Source organism: Zootoca vivipara, chromosome 9 (assembly GCF_965207765.1).
Source record: "Zootoca vivipara chromosome 9, rZooViv2.hap1.1, whole genome shotgun sequence".
Taxonomy (NCBI): domain Eukaryota; kingdom Metazoa; phylum Chordata; class Lepidosauria; order Squamata; family Lacertidae; genus Zootoca; species Zootoca vivipara.
The window spans coordinates 47,690,134-47,712,788 of NC_142592.1; the positions used below are offsets into that span (position 1 = coordinate 47,690,134).

At 44.2% G+C, this 22,655-nt stretch overlaps 1 protein-coding gene across 2 annotated transcripts in view; it reads right to left on the reverse strand.

Annotated features, from left to right (window-relative positions):
* Positions 1-7,651: 7,651 nt before the first annotated feature.
* Positions 7,652-22,655, reverse strand: part of RFX4 (regulatory factor X4) — a 69,150-nt gene continuing 54,146 nt past the window's right edge. For both annotated transcript variants that reach the window (XM_088652202.1, XM_035127645.3), the window contains exons 12-18: positions 22,017-22,111; positions 20,900-21,017; positions 19,923-20,042; positions 17,662-17,823; positions 13,227-13,389; positions 11,255-11,393; positions 7,652-8,085 (exon numbers count right to left, since the gene is read on the reverse strand). In XM_088652202.1, coding sequence (XP_088508328.1) covers positions 7,813-8,085; positions 11,255-11,393; positions 13,227-13,389; positions 17,662-17,823; positions 19,923-20,042; positions 20,900-21,017; positions 22,017-22,111 — 1,070 coding nt within the window. In that variant the 3' untranslated portion in view covers positions 7,652-7,812. The remainder of the gene's footprint in view (positions 8,086-11,254; positions 11,394-13,226; positions 13,390-17,661; positions 17,824-19,922; positions 20,043-20,899; positions 21,018-22,016; positions 22,112-22,655) is intronic.

The following is a 22,655-nucleotide window of genomic DNA, read 5'->3' on the forward strand; positions in this document are numbered from 1 at the left end:
ATTACGCCACGCGCGGAGGGAGAAGCAGCAGCAGCAGCAAGCCCCGCCCCGCTCTCCCATTGGCTGGCAGGAGGCCGAGTGGGCGGGCGGCCCACTCGCTATTGGCTGGATTCTGTTTACCTCTGGGAGCGCTTCGCCGAGGCGGCTCTTTAGAGAAGACTACATTTCCCGAGGATCTTTGCAAACCCTCCTAGGAGGGCCCTCCGGCGGATCGCTGTGCATGGTGGGGCTCCTTGCCTAGCTACAGATTAGGGCGCGGTCATCTTTGACAAAAGAACGACCGTTCTAAAGGATGCTCGTCTGGTTGACTGACGTTGTTGCTCTCGGGTTGACAGACCAGTTTAAACTCTACTGAGGAACAGTGCAGTTCTGTATGTTTCTTCAGAAGAAAGCGGGGAAACCCTCATTGATTTCAATATAACCTACACACTGGCAAGTGTGTGTCAGATTGCAGGCTACTACATAAGAAGTGTTTTGCAGAGGGCAGTGCCTCAGCCTAGTTGCACACCTTTGCACCCATATTGCACCTTCCTAGCCGCTTTCAGTGAGATTTGGACTGGCCTGATCATAAGTACCCAAGAGTCTGCTCGATCAGGCCAATGGCCCATCTTGTCCAGCAGCCTGCTCTCACAGTGGCCAACCAGATGCCTATAGGAAACCAGCAAGCAGGTTCCCAGCACAAGAGCGGACTTCCCTTACATGGTTTCCAGCAACTGATATATGGAAACATTGCTGCCTCCAGCTGCAGAGGTAGAGCACAGCCATCAAAGTGACATTTGCCCTTAACTACAATAATACGGTACCTCAGTAAATTTAATTTTTAGCATAACCCCTCATACCAATATTTTTTTAAAAAAGCAAACATAAAAGAGCCTACTGGCTAATGTGTGAGTTTACAATTTACAGCTTGAATACTGAAAAATAATCACTTTACTTTCTGAATGATCATGGGAAATCTTGCCACTCAATCCTCCTAATTTGATAGAAGGAAAACAATTCACAGAATTCTCAAAAGTAATCCAAGTAAGTTCTCAAATAAACTTTTTTGGTATTAGTCCCTTGATTCAGTGGCCTGGTTCACACATCTTGCCAAGCCAAAACCGTGGCATGTAGGCTCCCAAAGTGGAATTTAGAGTCTCCCATCTTTTTGCTGCTGCACTGAGCTGAACTAAGCCTTATTCAGCTGTGTACAGGCTATAGCTTTAAAGCACATTTTGAAACACAGTCTCAATTCCCAACAACCCTTAGCAAACACTGCTTTGATGCCCTCAGACTGTGAGGCAGTTTATAAATTTGTACAATAAATAAATAAAAACAGCTTTAGCGCAGCTCCTGAAAGCAGTTTTTTGGGGGGCGGAGTAAATCATAATGGAATTGTTGAACTGGGGAAAGTCAGGGGTCATTTTGGTCAAAGGTGAATAACTTCAAAGCCAGAGGTAGACTGTCCCCACTCACCCACAAATGCTCCAGAGCCATAGCTGCCAAGTCCTGGTTAGAAAAATACAGGATCAGCAGCGCCTGCACCAGAAGTTGCTTCTACGCATGTCCAGACATGCATATAAGCAACTTCCGGTGCCAGCGCTACCCGATTTCCAGTGCCCAGACATGGACAGAGTGGCACCGGAAGTCACTTCTGCACATGTCCAGACATGCATAGAAGCAACTTCCGGTGCCAGCGCTACCCGATTTCCAGTGCCCAGACATGGACAGAGTGGCACCGGAAGTCACTTCTGCACATGTCCAGACATGCATAGAAGCAACTTCCGGTGCCAGCACTGCCCGATTTCCAGTGCCCAGACATGGACAGAGTGGCACCGGAAGTCACTTCTGCACATGTCCAGACATGCATAGAAGCAACTTCCGGTGCCGGCGCTGCCCGATTTCTGGTGCCCAGACATGGGCAGAGCGGCACCAGAAGAAATCCGGGAAATTACGGGATATTTCGCCATTCGGGATGACAGCAGGAAACGGCTTTAAAAACGGGGGTTTCCCCGGGAAAATGGGAGACTTGGCAGCTATGTCCAGAGCCTGGAGACCTGATGCAAGTGGGAATGGAAGTAAACAGTAGGGGCATCTTATCACAGTTCTTTGAGGGACTGGTTGGATAGAGGAATGGTGGAAGGAACCAGCTGTGGAACCACCAAGGGAAGGCTCAGAGCGGTGGTGGGACAATGATAAGTAGTCATAAAGAGAAGTTGGGGAAGAGAAGGTATCAGAAACTGAAGGGGTAACAGGGCATAGTGAGCTGGAAGAGCCTGTGCAAGAGAAGTCCAGAATCAGAGACAGAGGATGAAGCAAGTGAGGAAGGAGGCCAAGAGGCAGATATGACTCAGGCTGGTGAAAAGTCATGGCTGTCTCTCCCTCGACTGCAAAAAGCTCCCCTCCCCACTTGTTTCCTAGAATCAGAAGCATGAAAAGGACGGAAGATATTGGTGGCAATGTGCAGACTCAGTCTCTGATTGCTTGGGGGGAAAACCCTGGAGACGAGGGGACTTAGACAGCTGTGGGAAGGCAGGGACCTCCAGTCTCAGCAATTGCTTCATGGGGGCAAGACCTACTGGAGATGAGTTGCTGTGCTCATTAGGCCTCACATTCCTGTACAAATCATGATTTTGCTAATAAAGAGTTAAGGACTGTGTGGTTTACTGCTGGCTTGCTCCTGACCTCGCGCCCTGACCTGGGCGGCTTCCAACAGAAAAATGAAATAAAATAATGCCTGCTACAGGGCTACATGTAGAGAGGCGGGAATGTAGAAACCTGACTTTTGCATGACTAAAATGTAGTCTACAATCCATTGCTCCACCCATTCTTGCCTCTTCCCCAACCACTTTTTCCTCCTGCCACACTTACCCAAATGTTCTCCATTAGTCAATATTGCCAACAGACTGAAAAAGGTTCCCTCCCTCTAGTCAAGGGATAGGTGTTTTGTATTGACAGGACGGAGTCTAAGGCTTAAACAATGCATGGAAGGAAAGCTTTCAGTTTTCTCCTTCACCCACAACCCACAAAAAAGCATTTTCAAAGGGTCAGGACCAAAGGTGGAGGGGAAATTTGATTTTGTTTGCATTTTAATAAGGAACAATCTAATTTGCATTTCTTGAATGATTAATTTCAACACTGAGAAAGACTAAAGTTGGATACGGACCAATTGTCCTTCAAAATTTGCACTTCACTAAAATGTGGGTAAGGTAAAGGTAAAGGGACCCCTGACCATAAGGTCCAGTCGTGACCGACTCTGGGGTTGCGCGCTCATCTCGCATTATTGACCGAGGGAGCCGGCGTACAGCTTCCAGGTCATGTGGCCAGCATGACAAAGCCGCTTCTGGCAAACCAGAGCAGCACATGGAAACGCCGTTTACCTTCCCGCTGTAGCGGTACCTATTTATCTACTTGCATTTTGATGTGCTTTCGAACTGCTAGGTTGGCAGGAGCTGGGACCGAGCAACGGGAGCTCACCCTGTCACAGGGATTCGAACCGCCGACCTTCTGATCAGCAAGCCCTAGGCTCAGTGGTTTAACCACAGCGCCACCTGGGTCCCTGTAAAATGTGGGTGGGTTTACATAAATATTAAAAGTTGCAAATTGCTGGGAAAATGTGGAGAACTGGTACAGTTGTAGCTTGGAAGTCAAACGGAATCTGTTCCTGAATCTGTTCTACTTCCAAAACGTTGGGAAACCAAACCGTGGCTTCTGATTGGCTGCAGGAAGCTCCTGCAGCCAATCGGAAGATGCAGAAACCCCGTCAGACGTTTGGCTTCCAAGGTTTGCGGCATTCGGAAGCCAAAACATTCAAGCACTAAGCTGTTCAAAAAACCAAGGTACGACTGTACTAGGATTGGAAAAATGAGAAGCCGAGGGAAACAAAAATTAGCAGATTTGTCCATCAGTCAGGTCCTTCCCTGATCAGGGTGGGATGAGGCACAGAGAGAGCTTGAGAGGAAAGGAGAATGGTAAACAATGGGTTGTATCTAACATAGCATGAGTAACTCATCCTGTCATATCAATGATTTACACTTGTACAGTGAAACTTCCCTCTCTCTTTTCCCTGTCCATGTGTCCCCTAAATCTGTTCCTGGGGGTCACCTCAACTCTTCATTAGTAAGAGTGCAGGGGGAAAGTTCCTTTGCACTAATGATACATCTTAGTTGGATACCACCCTTTCATTCTGTAAATCTTAAGTCCTTAAATTATCTAAGATCCAAGCCTAATTTAGGGCAATTTCTGCATCAGTTTACCTGCTCTCCCCTAGAACACAATCTGGGAATTGGTCTACATTGCGAAAAGCACTTCACACATCACCAGCTTGCAACTCAAACTTTTTCCTATTGCAACTCAAACTTTTTCCTATTACAGTAATCAAGCTAAGAACCTTGATTTCAATTTTTGGGGATTGTTTTTATTATTTAAGTGTGAAAATCCTTCATATACCTTGGGTAACAAATAACACATTTCCATTTTAACCATAAACACAGTTATCACCACTCTTGAGTGCTATCAAATATTTTATTTACAAAACAATTATTAAAATGCCTGATGTCATATTTCCATGTAATTATATCTTACCCATAGGGTAATAAGTCCACCATAATTGCTTGCTGCTTTTTCTTTTTTATATATATAATACAGAAGCAAGAAACCCCTATGTTAATAATTTTCTACAAACAAACAAAAGAATTTGACAAAGAGCTATGAATCTGACAAAAAATACCAATGGGAAAAACCCACAAAATACAATAATTTCCCACACACACATACATAACACAGCATAGGTTCAAAGGCACAACTTTGAGTTCTGTACAAGTTTATGGAATTGTCCTGGCAAAAGAGCTGGGAATGAAGTTCATTCATTCCAAGCTGTAGGTAAGTAGAGGATTTGTTTACAGGTGTGTATGTGTTGCATTGCAACTCTCAAACATTTGTGCAGTTTGACAATACTGATCATGAGGTTTCTTGTGTGTCATTAGGCTGGCTGCAAAAATACTTGCCCCCCCCCCCGAGAGGTGTGCCCCAAAGGAGCTTGTATAGGCTTTCCCTCTTCCCAGCTGCTACCCTGTTGGGTGCATCTAGACCAAGATGTTCAGTCCACAAGACCCTTCCAAAGTTCCAGCATCTTACTCTCCCCTAGACCTCTGGACCGGTTCATAGACAACTCCTAGGGAAAGCAGGAATAGAGATGTGTGTGGGGACCTAGAGAAACTCAATCTTTGGGATATTCCCAAGGAAGAACCTCACCTTGGAGTGAGCCGCTTGGCCGATGCTACTTGCCCACCGGAATTGTGGAACTGCCAACTGGGGGGGAAGGTATGTTGGTACCAATGAGCTCTTGACACACGCAAGGTAGCAAAGTGTTGCTTGTCATTATGGGCCCATTACCTTTATGGTGATAACGCAGCACGGAAACACGGCCAACAAGTCAGCAATTTATCCAGTACTCTATGTCTTCCTCTTTGCAAACTAACATTTATTTGATCAATAGAAAGATGTGTCATGGATGCAAAGTTACATGTAAACTGGAGCACTGCCACATGCCGTTTTAGAAGCCTCAAAGAGGAAACCGAGAACAACAGAAGAAGCCCGCAAAGCATCTTTAAGGAGCTAGACCAGTAAGTTAAAGAATGGAGGCAAGAATTTGGATCCGACTGCCATTAGTTAAAAATATGGACTAGATTTCTCGCCCCAGCACATTTCCTCAAAGACCATGTAATATTTGTGAAAACGATTAGAATGGTAGACTAAAACATGGCACACTTAGGACATGACTAAATCAAAAGACTGCCCAAGAGTGCTTAAGTGGGATATCTCCTTGCTGCTCAGAAAGCTGCTTTGAGGTGTTTGAACGAACCAGGTCACATTGGGTAGCGGCACAGGGCATGGCTTTGCATTCCCCTTCACGTCACAGCTTGGCTCTATTTGGTTTGCTTCGTTCTTTGAACATACCACGACCCCCGTGTGGCACACATCTTGCTTTCCGTATTTGCACTCTGCTTGGGGCCAGGGGCCACAATAATTAGGGCTGTGTGTATGCCGCACTAATAATAATAACAATAATAATATCAAAACCTGTGCAAAGAAAACAAAACACTGTTCAATCTGAGTCCCTTATGCAAATTAATTGTATTCGCATATAGTTTCTCAATTTGCATAATTTGTTCTGAGGCTACTAATATTTAGCAAGTATATATTGTACATCGAGCACTCAGACACTTCATATCATCAGTAGTCCTTACAAGGCTTGGAAAGGCAGGCTAATATCACCGCTGTCTGAGATAGGCTGGTGGAGAGAGAGTGCGTGGCCTATTACCAGGCACAGCCAAACACCTGTAAAGCCAAGGAGGGGGCTTAAAGCACAGCATAGGCAGGAGGGACACGCAGCACCTTTCCCTCATCTGTGCAACATCCCGGACAACTTCTCCGCAGATGTTTTTCTCCTAATGGGGCTCATTTCCAGCCGTAGCGCCCCCTGGACGGAAAACAACAGGGAAGTGTTTTGTGGGATAGGTGGGGAATGATGGGTGGGAGCAGAATTTAAACACCCCTCCCCCCCACACCTATGCTGCATTTAATTCCTCAACTACCTCTCTTTAGGGTAAATTGGCAATGACTCAGTACTAAGGCATGGGCTTGCTGCAGTCAAGCCTACTGTGCACTTAGTGAATTAATAGCTGAGGCCAGGTTGCAACTAGGAGCTTCCCAGCTGACACTCCTAAGTGTGACGTACAAGGCATTGAAGCGTTCAGAATCCACTTCTCCTACCTCTGAGATCTCACTGTAACTTCCCCAACACTCCCAAGCCTGCCCATTTCTCAAGGGCAGGAAACATCTTCTTAAAATCAATGAATTTTTTTTCCAGGATACCTATTTCTCCACTCAGTATCCATTTCTGCACTCCTGTGGTGTGATTATAGAAACGCAGACTCCATACAGCTGCAACTATAAATTGGGACTCACAAGCAGGAAGATGGGAGGAAGGTTTATCATAATTTGGGGCAGATGTGGGTTAATGAGTGGAGGAATTTGTATATTTATTTTTGAGAGTTAGATTGGATCGTTTTCAAGTCCGTTACACCTCTGGCGTTCTCTGAGTAGTTTTGGCCCTTGTGAAGGAGGCAAATTGCAACAGCTATGCTTACAGAGCAGGAACTCAGTTCAGATACGGCAACTTTCAATGGTTAGTGAGGCTGTAACTAATTTAAGCCACTTGCATGACACCTGTAGAAAACACCAAAATAACCATGCTTTATAGCAGCAGTAAAATTTTGCTTGGTTAGAGTAACCTACCACACTACCCCATTTACACTCCGGCAGAGGGATGCGGGTGGCGCTGTGATCTAAACCACTGAGCCTCTCGGGCTTGCTGATTGTAAGATTGGCAGTTCGAATCTGCGCAACAGTGTGAGTGCCCGTTGCTTTGTCCCAGCTCCTGCCAACGTAGCAGTTCGAAAGCATACTAGCAAAAGTAGATAAATAGGTACCACTGCGGTGGGAAGGTAAATGGCATTTCTGTGCACCAGAAGCAGTTTAGTCATGCTGGCCACATGACCTGGAAAGCTCTCTGTGGACAAAGGCTGGCTTCCTCGGCCTGAAAGTGGAGATGAGCGCCGCACCTCACAGTTGAATTTGACTGGACTTAAGAATCCAGGGGGTCCTTTACTTTTCTACTTTACTTATACTTTTGTGTCCAGGATCTTTTCAATCTTCATAGCCATTAAAAAGTCCCATGTAAGAGTTCTGTTAACCTACAAGCCAGGCATTGAAATTTGTGTGTCTGTCTTTATTAAATATGTAAGGCTGATACTATTTACTAAGTCATTTTCATTTTGCCCATCCTGTGGTGGCTTCCCCATTGATATAGGCAAAGCCAGGAAAGTGTTGCATGTGCTCATATTCGGAATTCCTCCGTGTGGTCAACGGCGAGTAGATGTCACTGGAATTTCCATATCTTGTGGAGTGCATGGGGGGGCTTGTGTAGCAAGCATCTGCGGATGGCATTTCCGGCCAGCGAGCAGTTACTGGGGTTGGATGTAGTCTTGGGGTGCTGCTCATCAAGCACGGCTCCATCCGGGACGACGGGCTGTTGAAGGGGTACTAGATGAAATGACATTGTAAGAATGTTAGGCATACACATGTTTCGGGGGAAAAGAAAATGCAAGCCCTTTTAATGACAAGCCTCAAAGAGGGATTTCACAGATTTTGTCAGCACGGGGTCCATTTTCATGTAGTTCATGGTAGGATCATAGAATTGTAGAGTTGGAAGGCACCTCAAGGGTCATCTAGTCCAACCCCCTGCAATGCAAGAATCTCAACTACTGAATAGGGAAGAGTCTGGGTCAGGTTGTTAAGCATCGAAGGCAAGACACTCTATAGATGCTCATAGGCAAGCACCACAAATCTACTCCTGAGCTCACCAGATGGAGTGCTCTCAGCCCTCTGGCAGGCAGCACACCTGGCACCACAGTTTCAGACGTGACTCCAGTCTAACATGCCATTCTAACCCCATTTACCTGTAAGACCCATCAAGTTCAGTGCAATCCTAACCTCACTTACATGGGAGTAGTACCACTGAGTTCCATAGGACTTACTCCTGAGTAGATATGGTTAGGGCTGCAGCCTAAGTCTATGAAGCCCTAGGCTAGTCATGGGCCACATTTCATTCGTCTTGTTGGCAGTGCCATTTGGCACAGACAAGAACAGACTTCCTAATGCGTTGTTGGTGTGGCGTGCTGATCTGCCTTTTCACTTTTCATTAACATTCCAATGTGAGCATGCCTGACCAGAAAGGAAGGGCTAATAAATGACTGCAAAAACAGGGGGGGGGGGCGACGACAGGAATACAGTGTCTTGCTTCTCTGTGTGGCCAAATACCCCCAGATGCAGCTGTGTTTATGAATGTGTCATGAATATAAAAAAGAATAATTGCTCAAAAATAATACGGACTCCCAAATATCGACTATTTTTACAATAAAATCTGTGACGGCTGAATCCGCAACATGGAAAGATTTGTAATGGTGGGTCAACTAATTGCAAATGAGTCAGTGACTTCTTTTTCCTTCCAGTGAAGAGACCATTGAGAGACAATATTTTTAAAGTCCGCCTTGGCCCCTGCCTGACTATTAGCTCAACCAATGAAGCATCTATTCAGCCTTGTTGGAGTGTCCAAAGCTTCGCCATCTGCGCGGATGCCGGCCCATGCTGCCTGAATCACCTTTCACACTTTGCATCCGGTTTAATGAAGAGTGCTTAAGCATGCTGATCTCAAAACACTGGGGCCTAGTGATCTTTGCCAGATATAAAGGCGACATTTGTTGGAGAGCCCTTCACAGGAAATTACCATTTTCTGGGTCAACTCTCTTGCCACCACCATGCTGTTGAGACCTGACAAGAAACACTAACCCCTTTAAGTTGGGGTGACTTTAAGCCGATTATTGTTGAGGCTCTTTCTCCCCCTACGCCCCAAATTAAAATTAGCTCTGTTTCTTTCCGTTATTATTCCAGAAAATACTATTTTAAGTGTCTCCTCCACCCAATGAAGCCTGAGTTCCTTCAGTGTCAGGCTGAATAATAATCCCTTTATTCTTGTCCTTCAGCTTGCAGGCTGATTATGCAAAGAGGTGAAAGGTGTCTCTGTTCAAACAGCAAAATATTTTCCTTCTGAATGCAGCCCTAACTTTATGCTGATTTTACTCATACTTTGGAAAGCGTGCTATTGCCCTTGTAATGTACATCAACATGTATCTCAACATCTCGGTCTTGTTGTGGGGTTATAACTTGCATCCAGCCACCTTCAGAATAAAATTGCACTGCAAAATCAGGACAGACTTAGGATAAATCTTAAATGGATGGATGCATATAAACATATTTCTGTCCCTATTGCTTCTCCGTCCTTTGTTGGAACCACTGAAAAGCGTTCAAAGTGCTTTTAAAATAGTATAGACTCTAACCCACATCCATCAAAATCAATGAAAACTCGGCTGGTGACCTCAGGGTGATGTTGGATCACGATGATGTTTGCTATCTTTCGATAGTTAAGCCATGTTCAAGGCAGCTTGCAACATCAGAAGACTTACAAAAATAATACAAAATTTAAGCAGCCATAAACAATGCATGAAACATATTAATATGCAATGAGATTAAACAACCCCACCTAAATCATTATTAGGCCTAGCAATAAAGATTTTTAAAAAACATAATATCAATAAGAGCAAAATTTAAACACCTGCAAAATTAAATCTTGATCCCCAACAAAAACTCCTTCACAATAGTTTCTCGGCATCCTGTGCAGTGGGTCTTTTAGGATTCACAGGTAAGATGGGTCTCTCTCATTGCCTAGGATCTCAGTGTTTAGCCTCCTTCCTCTTTTCTATCCTTATGGATTGATGTGCACATGGGTTACATATAGTACAGCCTTTTCAGCTTCACTGGATCTTTTTGTCCTGGGTGTCAGGACCGCTAAATGGATCTCCTCCTGGGTGCATTTAACAGCAGCCTTAACAAGACGTATTTGTTGCATTTATATACTGCCTTTCTCCCAAGGCATTTTACAATGTTAAAGTACTAAAACAAAACAAACAATATAAAATTTAAAGTTGGCCCTTCAGTGGGGAAGACACAATCTGTGTGGAGCAGGACCTGATGTTGTCATGGTCCAACCTCCTTTGCTCGCTTGCTTATGAGTCCAGGTGGTGTGAATTAGATTGGTTCACTTAAAAATTCTCCCCCCACTGATGCGGGCAGTAATGCTTCTGAATACCAACTGCTGGGAATCGCAAGTGGAAAGAGCACTGCTGTGCTCAGGTCTGGCCCGAATGCTTCCAATTGGCACTTTGAGAACAGGATGCAGGGCAAATGGACCATTGGCAGGGGATTTAGCAGGGGTTTACTTATGTTCCTAAAATGCAGACAAAATGGACGAAATTCTCCTCCGTCCCTACCTACAGATGGGATGCAGAGGATAAAGGGTACACAATCTGTGGGAAGGATCTCCTGTGCATGCCCTATTGAACTGAATATGATGTTTTGTCTCAACAAAAGGAGAGTAACTGATTTGGAAATGTAGAAACGCTTCAGTCATAAGCTGTCTTGGGAATTCCTGTTTTTGAAAGCGGGATAAAAAAGCTCAAATAAATAAAAATTGGGAATTCTTTACCGTCTCCGCTGTAAAAAATAAAAGCCGCCATATTGAATCTCGGTCTATTTGATTTGTTTGTGAAATCCTAAGCAATCATGAAAGGATCAGCACTCAGACCAAGGAACTGACCTGCGAAGAGCTTCTGTGATAAGCAGAGTAATGGAGGGGTGTGGAAATAGTGGTGTCGTGGGGAAGGGATGGATACTGGCTCTGCATTGGGTGGGGGTGCTGGTTTCCATAGCTGCCGTAGTTATAGCTCCCTGTGTACCTAAAAAGAAACAGAAGATCCTTAGCATTATATTTAAAAAAAAGCCTCATGTGCTACTAAGACTGTAATCCTAACCACACTGACCTGGAAGTACGGTAAGTCTTATTGAATTCAGCAGTTCTTGCTGCTATGAATAGACATGGTTAGGGTTGGCTGCAAGATACTTGCACTGCATTTTTGCACCAGAGCATAGTGGAGCTTTGTAGTTGTATTTCCTCCCTTCCTTTTCTCTTAACCGTATTTTATATTTTCTCTTCCAAGTTCAAAACATATCCATTACTATCACTTTGACTCCACTAGGACTAAGGCTTTGCCAGCTTCAGCACCATATGTGTCACGTTCCGGGTTGCAGGCAGCAGCAGTTCAGACCTGACACGCCGGGACCAACGTATGGATGGTAACAATGGTAGCAGTTCAATACAGGAGGGGAACTCAATGAGGGTGGGATGCAGGAAACTGGAAAAGGAGAAGGAACTGGAGCAAGGACAGGAGCGCCGAAGCAGGATCAGGAACTGGATCAGATCAGGAGCGAAAGCAGGAACTGGCAACAGCAGGGTATAAACCACGTTGCTGTGGAAAAGAACCAGGGGAAACTGCTCCTCCAGGTGCTGCGCTTCTCCTGATCGGGCCACACCTGCCAGGCCACACCCGACTCCCCCAAGACAAACACAGTAAGGGCCAAGGGTTGCCAGACACAATAGAGGATAGGACTTCTGTGCCTTTAATTGCCCTGCTCTCTTTTGAGTCTGGAAACCTTAAAGAGAAACCAGAAGACCCTTTGCTTAGAAGTTAAATAAAGGGCCTGCTGGTTTCTCTTTAAGGTTTCCAGACTCAAAAGAGAGCAGAGCAATTAAAGGCACAGAAGTCCTATCCTCTATTGCAGGCATGTCAAACCTGCGGCCCTCTAGATGTTTTGGACTACAATTCCCATCTTCCCCAACCACTGGTCCTGCTAGCTAGGGATCATGGGAGTTGTAGGCCAAAACATCTGGAGGGCCGCAGGTTTGACATGCCTGCTCTATTGAGTCTGGCAACCCTACAAGGGCCTGGTTCTGCAACTCCTCACTGTGCTCAGGGCCTGGCCCTGCAAATACTCAGGCTACTCCTTACAACATGGCTGAAACCTGGAAGCAAATGCCCTTAGGACATTTTTATTCCTTAGGTTAAGGCTGAGGAACCTTTGGCCCTCAATATATTGTTGGATTCAAACTCTCTTCAGACGCAACCCCCCCCCCCCAGCACAGCCAATGGTCAGGGATGATGGCGATTGTAGTCCAACCACAACTGGAGGCTCTTCTGTGCTTGCATACTATTTGCAGGGTTAGCAAGAGGGGGCTACTGCCTTCATCCCCTTATAGGCATAGCTGCCAAGTTTTCCCTTTTCTCGCGAGGAAGCCTATTCAGCATAAGGGAATTTCCCTTTAAAAAAGGGAGAACTTGGCAGCTATGCTTATAGGCTTCCTATAGGTATTTGGCTACTGTAGAAAGCAAGATACTGGAATAGATGGAACTTTGCCACGAGCAATGATATATCAGAAAGTGATGATTGATGGTGATAATAATCATAATATTGATTAGGCCCTCCACAATACACACAGATGTGCAGCAAATCTGTCCCTATAAACATACAGTCTAATTTAGGGTGGACATTTGGTATACTGTATCTGATATTACTGTTTTCAAAAGAGACAGCTTTCTCCCCCCCCCCCCCCAAATATTTGTATCTGCAGCACCAGGAAACAAACCTGGGAATTCAAGCATGGCTGTTCAATTACTCTAAGCACTGGCTGTGCTGAAAAATGCAGTGGATGAACATGATGCTAAGCGACCTACCCGTGTTCTTCTCTGTGCGGATAAACAGGTATTCTGTGTGTAACAGATGAAGGAGTCACATGAGGGTTTCTCATACAAGGCAGTTGTTGAGAGTTTTCAGCAGGTGACCCAGCAGCTGTTGTTACAGTGTATGTGAGAGACCATGTATAAGACTGCATGGCCCCTGCGTAAAATAGAAAGATCCAGTTAGCATTCATGTATTTTGTGAACCTCCACTAAAATATGCAAGCACTACAGGTGCCAGGCGTGTGGGGTCAACCAACTGGGGTCTTGGTGCAAGCCAGTATCTTGGGATATGCAACCAGACACGAAACAGTGCCTTAGGAGGTGGAGCCAATTACCTGTTGCCCCTCATGAGTAGGGATGGCTGAATATACAAATTCCTATTTCTCCCAGTTGCACATTTTTCTAATTTTGAAAATTCATCAGTACCTTAGTATGATTCCCCCCCCCTTAATCACACTTTTTTGTTTTGTTTGCCATTTCCCATAGTGTAGACATTCGTGCAAAGCAATTTTCCCTAATGGAATGCACTTGTGTATATACACTAATACACACAAAATAAGAAAATTCCTTCAGTAGCACCTTAAAGACCAACTAAGTTTATATTTTGGTATGAGCTTTCGTGTGCATGCACACTTCTTCAGATACACTAGAAACAGAAGTGTCAGACCCTATATATATACAGAGGGTGGTGGGTGGGAATGGGAGATGGGCTGATGGGAGTGGTAAACCTGTAGATGGGTGTTAATGGCTGCTGATGGCTGCAATTAGTCCTGGGCTGAGGTGCTAAAGAAAGCTTGATCATGCATAATGAGATAAGAATCCGATATCTCTATTCATCCCAGGTGCTTCCATGGTTTTAAGCTTGGTAATGATTTCCAATTCAGCAACTTCCCTTTCCAGTCTGTTCCTGAAATTTCTCTGTAATAAAACAGCTGCTTTGAGATCTTGTATAGAATGTCCTGGGAGATTGAAGTGTTCTCCTACTGGTTTTTCAGTCTTATGGTTCCTGATGTCAGATTTATGTCCATTTATCCTTTGGCGTAGGGTTTGGCCTGTTTGTCCAATATAGAGAGCTGAAGGGCACCGTTGGCATTTGATGGCATACACAATGTTAGAAGATGAGCAATTAAATAGTCCTGAGATGGTATGTTGGATGTTGTTGGGGCCAGTAATGATGTTGTCCGGGTGTATGTGGCAGCAAAGTTGGCATCTGGGTTTATTGCAGGCTCTGGTACCAGTGTCCATGTTAAGTCTGGTGGTTGTATTATTGTGGGTGAGGAGTTGTTTAAGATTGGGTGGCTGTCTGTAGGCAATGAAAGGTCTTCCTCCCAGAGCTTGAGAAAGGGAGCTGTCATTGTCCAGGAGAGGCTGTAGATCTCTGATGATGCGTTGTACTGTTTTAACTTGGGAGCTGTATGTGATGACTAGTGGTGTTCTGTTATTTTCTTTTTTGGGTCTGTCTTGCAGCAGGTTCTCCCTAGGTATCAGTCTGGCTCTGTTGATCTGTTGTTTAACTTCATCAGGTGGATATTTTAGTTCTAAAAAGGTTTGCTGTAGATCTCTTAGGTGAGATTCTCTGTCTGTAGAGTTGGAACAGATACGGTTGTAACGTAGGGCCTGGCTGTATACGATGGATTGTTTGGTATGTTTGGGATGGTAGCTAGAAGCATGTAGATATGTTTGTCGGTCAGTTGGTTTTCTGTATAAGGTGGTGTCTATACGTCCATCCTGTATTTTTATAGTAGTGTCCAAAAAATGTATTTCTTGCATAGATTGGTTCATTGTTAGGTTGATGGTGGGGTGAAAGTCATTGAATGTCTGGTGGAAGGTTTCCAGGGTCTGTTGTCCATGTGTCCAGATAATAAAGATATCGTCAATGTATCGTAGGTACAAGAGAGGTTTGAGTGGGTAGGAGTCTAGGAAACGATGTTCTAAGTCTGCCATGAAGATGTTGGCATACTGTGGGGCCATACTTGTGTATGCCATCAAATGCCAACGGTGCCCTTCAGCTCTCTATATTGGACAAACAGGCCAAACCCTACGCCAAAGGATAAATGGACATAAATCTGACATCAGGAACCATAAGACTGAAAAACCAGTAGGAGAACACTTCAATCTCCCAGGACATTCTATACAAGATCTCAAAGCAGCTGTTTTATTACAGAGAAATTTCAGGAACAGACTGGAAAGGGAAGTTGCTGAATTGGAAATCATTACCAAGCTTAAAACCATGGAAGCACCTGGGATGAATAGAGATATCGGATTCTTATCTCATTATGCATGATCAAGCTTTCTTTAGCACCTCAGCCCAGGACTAATTGCAGCCATCAGCAGCCATTAACACCCATCTACAGGTTTACCACTCCCATCAGCCCATCTCCCATTCCCACCCACCACCCTCTGTATATATATAGGGTCTGACACTTCTGTTTCTAGTGTATCTGAAGAAGTGTGCATGCACACGAAAGCTCATACCAAAATATAAACTTAGTTGGTCTTTAAGGTGCTACTGAAGGAATTTTCTTATTTTGCTTCGACTCAGACCAACACGGCTACCTACCTGTAAACTAATACACACAGTTTGTGCTAGTATATGCATTTTTATACACATTACTTGGCTGGATAACTGCACTTCAAAATTCAGAAAGGTGCAAAGTTTGAAAGTTGGAAGGTTTTGGTTCATGCATTATTTCAGAAAGTGCAGAATAGGTATATTTGCCTTGAAAATATGGACTGAATTGAACATCTCCCCCAATGCCTTTTGAGGAGTGATTTCACTTCGTGACTGAAATACAAATCTTAAGCACCTTTACAAGAAGTGACCTTTATCTAGAAATGATTTTAGTAGAACTTACTTCCAGGTGTGCTTCTAGGATCACAACCTGTAATGTATATTGAGCCCAATTCTGCCTACTACATGCAAGAAGACACACTGATAAGCAGGCAACAAAATTATTAGTTATCCATTGATGAAGTTTTATGATTTCTATAAAGGGGTTCAGGCGCATCAAAGGACAATGAACCTGGCAAATGAGTAATCCCAGGACTTTAGAAAGCAGGGCGAGAGAACACCATATAGCCATTGCTTTTGTTCCAGAATTGATGTTGTCTGAGCAATCATTAATCGAGGCTTTGTAATTTAAAAAAGAATTAAGGCCTAATTATCCCTTTTCAGAATGCAGAAGTTCAACAAAAAGATTTAGGGGAAAGGGTTGTTGGGTCTTGCCAGATGTTTTACAACAGAGCAATTTGGCGATGGCTTGCCTTTAGGGAGTGTGCTGTCATGTAAAACTCAAGGATTTAATTGCCTTTTTGTGTGTGTCACTGATTGTCTACAGAAATTGTACTTTGCCGGGCTTTAGCGTTAACATGTATAGTTAATGCTACCAATAAGCAGCAATGTCTTAATGGAAGATGAAACAAGGGAATAGCAATCTGTTAGGAATAAAATCTGATTAGCTTCCGAGTTATACAAAGGTATTCAGTTTTAAATTTACTGGAACCGATATTAATAATGCTGACAACTATATAATACTCGAATGCATTCAGAGTGATTCATATATGTTCTTTCAGCAAGTGTATATGTCAAACAATTAAATCACATGTCTTCCCCTAAAGAATCCTGGGGATTTTAAGTCTGTTGTTGTTGTTGTTTAGTTGTGTCCGACTCCCATGATCCCTAGCTAGCAGGACCAGTGGTCAGAGATGATGGGAATTGTAGTCTCAAAACCTCTGGAGAGCCGAGGTTGAGGAAGCCTGCTCTGGGCAGAAGGCTTTCTCAGTGCTGCTACCTAAAAACCCATTAAGTGGTGATGCCAGGAGTGATTGCATATGGGACTTTATGAAACACAAAGCACGTGCTCCATCACTGAGATGTGGGCCTTCCCTGCAAGAGGTACAACAGCCCTGCAAAGTTGTTCTATCTTATTGATCTATTGCACAGATAAAGGGCTGAAGGCCAGAAAGAGAAGATTTCAAAGGTGCAGCAACAGAACTCCTGCAGCTGCTTTTCAAATAAAAAGCAGGTTGTGGCGGTGATAATTTGGAGCAAAGAAGGGGTGTGGAGAAGGGGTGCTTAATGCTTTCCTTGCCTGCCATTTTCCTATTTCAGCTAGCCTCCCAGACAGGCTCCCCCTCTGATGGGATTCCAGTCCTCAAATGATGACGGGGGAGACTTGAGTCAAAATCATGCCCCCATCACAAAGCCTTCAAAGACACTAGCTAAGGGCACCCCCCCCCAAATAATGTAGTTCCCCCTGTCCCTCCTGTAATTTGAGCACTGCCCTGTCCTGATTGGACGTCATAAGAAACTTCATTCACTGTAAATGAGCAGCAAACACACAACCACACTTTTTCAGGTTTTGAAGGTTACTTCCACCCCCCCCCCCGAAAAGTGAACTACTAATCAGACACCTCCAGCCTTACCAACCTGTTGTCGTTGCTATGCCAACATACTCCGGAGACTGGTTGCTTACAGGCGAGGGTGCAGATGGGACATCCACTGAGGTGGCAGATTTAGCTGGAGAGAAAGGCACTGGGGAAGGACTTGGAGGAACTGGCTCGGCCAGTATTATCTCTTCTCGTACTTCCACTGCAAGGGGGTGGGGGTGGGGGAGAAACAGACGCTGAAATACCACGCTGCCTTTCCTTTTTTATTTCCTTTCTGTTAAAAGGATGTTAAACTTCAACAACAATAGTTACAGGTAGGTAGCCATGTTGGTAGCCAATTCCGAAACAAAATTTAAAAAATCCTTCCAGTAGCACCTTAGAGACCAACTAAGTTTGTCATTGGTATGAGATTCCGTGTGCATGCACACTTCTTCAGATACACTGAAACATAAGTCACCAGGCCCTTATATATAGTGAGAGGGTGGGGAGGGGTATTACTTGATTGGTATTACCAATTGCAGTCGTTAACAGTCATCAGCAGGTTTACCACACCTACGGTATCAGCCAATCACCCATTCCCACCACCCTTCTGAGTAATACCCCTCCCCACCCTCTGACTATACATAAGGGTCTGGTGACTTCTGTTTCAGTGTATCTGAAGAAGTGTGTATGCACACAAAAGCTCATACTAATGACAAACATAGTTGGTCTCTTAGGTGCTACTGGAAGGATTTTTTAAATTTTGTTTCAATAACAATGTCTAGATTACTATTCTTCTTCCAGCGGATTCTAAAGCAGACCCTTAGTTTGCCCCAGAGATCAGCCCAAGAACTTGTGAAGTCATATTAAAAGAAAAATTCCTCAAAGCCCATGTGAAGTGAATGATCACGGACCAAGCATGGCCTGTCCACATACATTAAGGATTATGGCCTTCCCAAACAGCTGCCTGACTCTGCACTTCTCTTTACAGAGGGAAAATCTAAAGCTCTGAGTACCTTGACAATGGACTTCAAAATTCAATTGTACTACTACTAGTACAGTGGTACCTCGGTTTATGAACACAATTGGTTCCGGAAGTCTGTTCATAAACTGAAGCGTTCATAAACTGAAGCGAACTTTCCCATTGAAAGTAATGGAAAGTGGATTAATCTGTTCCAGACGGGTCCGCGGAGTACTCAACCTGAAGCGTACTTAACCCGAAGCATGGGTGTAATTGGTTCCGGAAGTCTGTTCATAAACTGAAGTGAACTTTCCCATTGAAAGTAATGGAAAGTGATTTAATCCGTTCCAGATGGGTCCGCGGCATTCGTAAACTGGAAATTCATAAACCGAGGTGTTTGTAAACCGAGGTTCCACTGTACTATGGCCCTCCCCAATGGACCACTTAGTTTACCTTTGTGCTTAAAAGTGATGCAAGTTGCCCCACTTCAAAAAGGGTATACAGTGGGACCTCGACTTATGAGCTCCTCAACATCCGAAGTTTTCGACTTACGAGCGGGAAAAGTGGCCACATGCTTACGTTTTTCCCGACATCCGAACAGAAAACCCGTTCACAGCCAGATGCGGTTTCTTCGACTTTTTCCGTTTCCTATGGGAAACCGTTTTTCCTATGGGAAACTCGACTTACGAAGTTTTCGACCTATGAGTGTGCATTCGGAACGGATTAAATTTGTAAGTCGAGGTCCCACTGTAGTAGATTTTGAGAAGGTTCAGAAGGTTCAGAATAGGGCAGCCTAAAAGGTTAAAGGGGATGGAGCAGCTCCCCTATGAGTAAAGGTTGAGCATTTGGGAATTTTTAGGTTAAAGAAAAGGGAAGAAAGAGGTGACATGATAGAAGTTAAAAAAATTATGCCTGGCATGGAGATAGTGGAAAGGGAAAAGTTTATCTCCCTCTCTCCTAACTCTAGAACTCGTAGACAACCAACGAAGTTGAATGATGAAGGACCAGATAAAAGGAAGTACTTCTTCATGCAGCGCATAAACTATGGAACTCACTCCCACAGGAGGCAGGGATGGCCACCAACTTGGGTGGCTTTAAAAAACGACTGGACAAATTCATGGAGGACAAGGCTTTCCATGGCTACTAGCCTTGATGACTTTTCTTTACCCCCTCCACCAGAGGCAGTATGCCTCTGAACAACAGTTGCAGGTAACTACAGGTGTACAGAGTGCCCTGCTTGCAGGCTTCCCACAGGAATCTGGTTGGCCACTGGGATAACAGGATACAGAACTAGAGGGGTCAATGGCAGCAGCACCCAGCAGGTTCCCCTTATGTTCTTAAGTGCAAATGAAGCAGCTTACCTGTTCCTCCTTCTCCTTTCATTGCCCTCATGAGCTCATTGGCTCTTTCCTGGCAATGGAGTGATTCTAACAGGTACAATACGTAGTCATCAAACATCAGGTGAATAAGGTGAAAAGATCCTGATGACAAAACAGCATGAGCATAAAACAGTTAATGGAACCTCCATCGCATTTAGAAACTCATTGGTCCTATGTAGTCCTTCTATCGGTCACTTTATGAAAGGGAAGCCCAAACACAATTGGGATCAGACTAGTGGAAGTGGAATTTTGTTTTGCTTTGCTTTGCTTTCTCCCATCTACTTCCTTCCCCACTCAGTTGAACTGCAAGAGTAACTAGTAGTTGCTACGAGAGAGCTGCCTCTCCAGATTTGCAGAGTGTTATGTTCCTTCTGTGAGAAGAGGACACTGGCTTGATCCAGCAGAGCTCATCTTGTGTTCTTTTGACAGCAGTTAAACATCTACTTTTAGCCTCACTAAGCCTTTTTTTTTTTTTGCAACCAACTACCAGAAAAAGAAATGGCGAGGAAACAGGTGGATACTCTGGGAACTGGTACCTAGACATTTATTTCCATTTTCGTCCTCTGTCTCTTTTTTCAAGTAGAACTGAATGGGCAGTGGTTTGAAGCTTGCTGACTCAACAGGCTGTGAGTGGCAATGCAGAAAGAAATTGGGTATGGGGCACTATTCAATGGTAGTCTAAATCTTAGGGTTCCATGAGCAACATGGTACATGAATAATCAGGAAACCACTTGAGCGGCAGCAGTTTTGATAGCAGACCAAATTTTGGTAATTGGGGATCCTTATGAAGGTGGGGGGAAAAATAGCCTTTTGCTCTGGAAAACAAAACAGCTAGATTGCATATTTTGAAAATCTTAATTCCACTTCCTGTTGTTGTTGTTGTTGTTGTTGTTGTTGTTGTTGTTGTTGTTAAATTGCTCTCTAAAAATATTTTTACTGTTGATATAAAGAGAAAGTACCGAAGCTGGGAGCACTGTGCAACGTCATGTCCCGAATAACCCTGGTGCCAAAACAAGACCACATCAAGAGGAATTGCTGAGCGACTTTCTTCAAAGAGCCTTGTCTCTTAGCAGCTACCTGCCAATAAAAAGAAATGGATGTGATTCAGATCAGATGCCTCTTCACTGTACTTACTTACGGCCAGCCAAGGACAACATTGCATGTATTCTTCTATCTTCTTTCGTAGATAGCTACGTCCAATTGTAATTGCATATGAATAGTTATAAAGAAGATTAAAAAATAAAAATAAAAGTCTGCAAGTCTACCTTCTCCTTTTGAATTATTTCACTGGTGTGGGTGGAAGAGATGCTAACATAAAGCAGAGAGGGAAGCTGTCTTTGGGGGACCTCCAATCTTTCATCCAGGGGACAGCACCACAAGTGCCTCTTCCCTCTAGGAACACCCCTGCTTTCCCCTGCGTTGGGGGTATCAGAAGTGCCACCATGACACCAACAATCATTATACCAATTGTCACGCTCATCTCAGACCTATCTGCATGCCAAGCAACCAGGACACCTTGCATCAAGGAAAGGGGGAAATGTCATATTTACCAGGCCTGCCTAGAAGCAAAGGGTCAAATATTAGCATGTGCGCAGAGAGATAGGCAACAGCTGTAGCTACATTCCAGCTGTTTGGTGGGCTTTATGCTAGCAGAATAACTAAAAAAATCAACACTTGACAGCCGGCAGCTACGGTAGTAATCACTTTTTATTGTTAGCCTTTTCAGAGTCAAGCCCACCCACACGAGCTACATTTTTGGCCCACCAGCACAATGCGACATAATAAGAGACCTGATATGAACAACAAGATAAGCCAAACTATGGCTTAGTGAGAATGTGTGAATATGCTGCAAGCTCTCACAGAGGAGCTACCAGCTGCTTTGCATCTCCCTGGTCATTTTCACTGCTGCACCAACCTAAGCCAAGGTCTGGCTTAGCATTTTGTCTGAACAAGGATACATGGTTAAGTGTTCTTCTAGCTAACCATGTGCTGTAGTTTTGTTTTTAGATAGGAAATGGCTGGACACAGAGCTCCACATTCTGAGCATTACCTTCTCCATTCCTTTTTCCTACTGACCTTTACGACGCATCTGTCCACCATGGAATCCAGCCATTCCACGTAGGATTCAATGGGCGACTGCTCTTCCAGAAGGTGATCAAACTCTTGATATACTAGCAGAAAGGAAACCCAAATCCAAATAATTAATTACTGTTGCCCTCTTACTGAAGGAAAATGGGGAGGGGGAAATCGCTAACACTTTCCTTGTTTTTCGCACCATTTTTTAAAAGTTTCTTCACTTTATAAATACCTGTGCTATTCTTTTTAAAAATAATAATAATAATGGAAAAGCAAAAAGCATTTGCTGTGTTTGATCTCCCTCACACTTTCTCCCTCTCCCCACCCCCACCCCATTTTTCTAGCGGTGCCTGCCTATAAGTAAATCAGAGACACAGCAATGATCGTCTTTCTTCCAAGAGCGAAAGCTAGGCTCTGACCCTTTTGATAAAGAAGGTCATGCATGAAATTGATTTAGAAATGCATCAAGATGCTACTGGAACCCAAGAGCGGCTGGCGGCCTTCCCGTCAGTAAATGCTCCACAAATACGTAACTGCTGCTAGCAACGTTTGTTTATTTGCCATAACTAAAAGGCAAGCTATTTCCTATCAAAACCTACAAAACGGTCATATTTAATGACCTCAAAGAGATTACCGGAT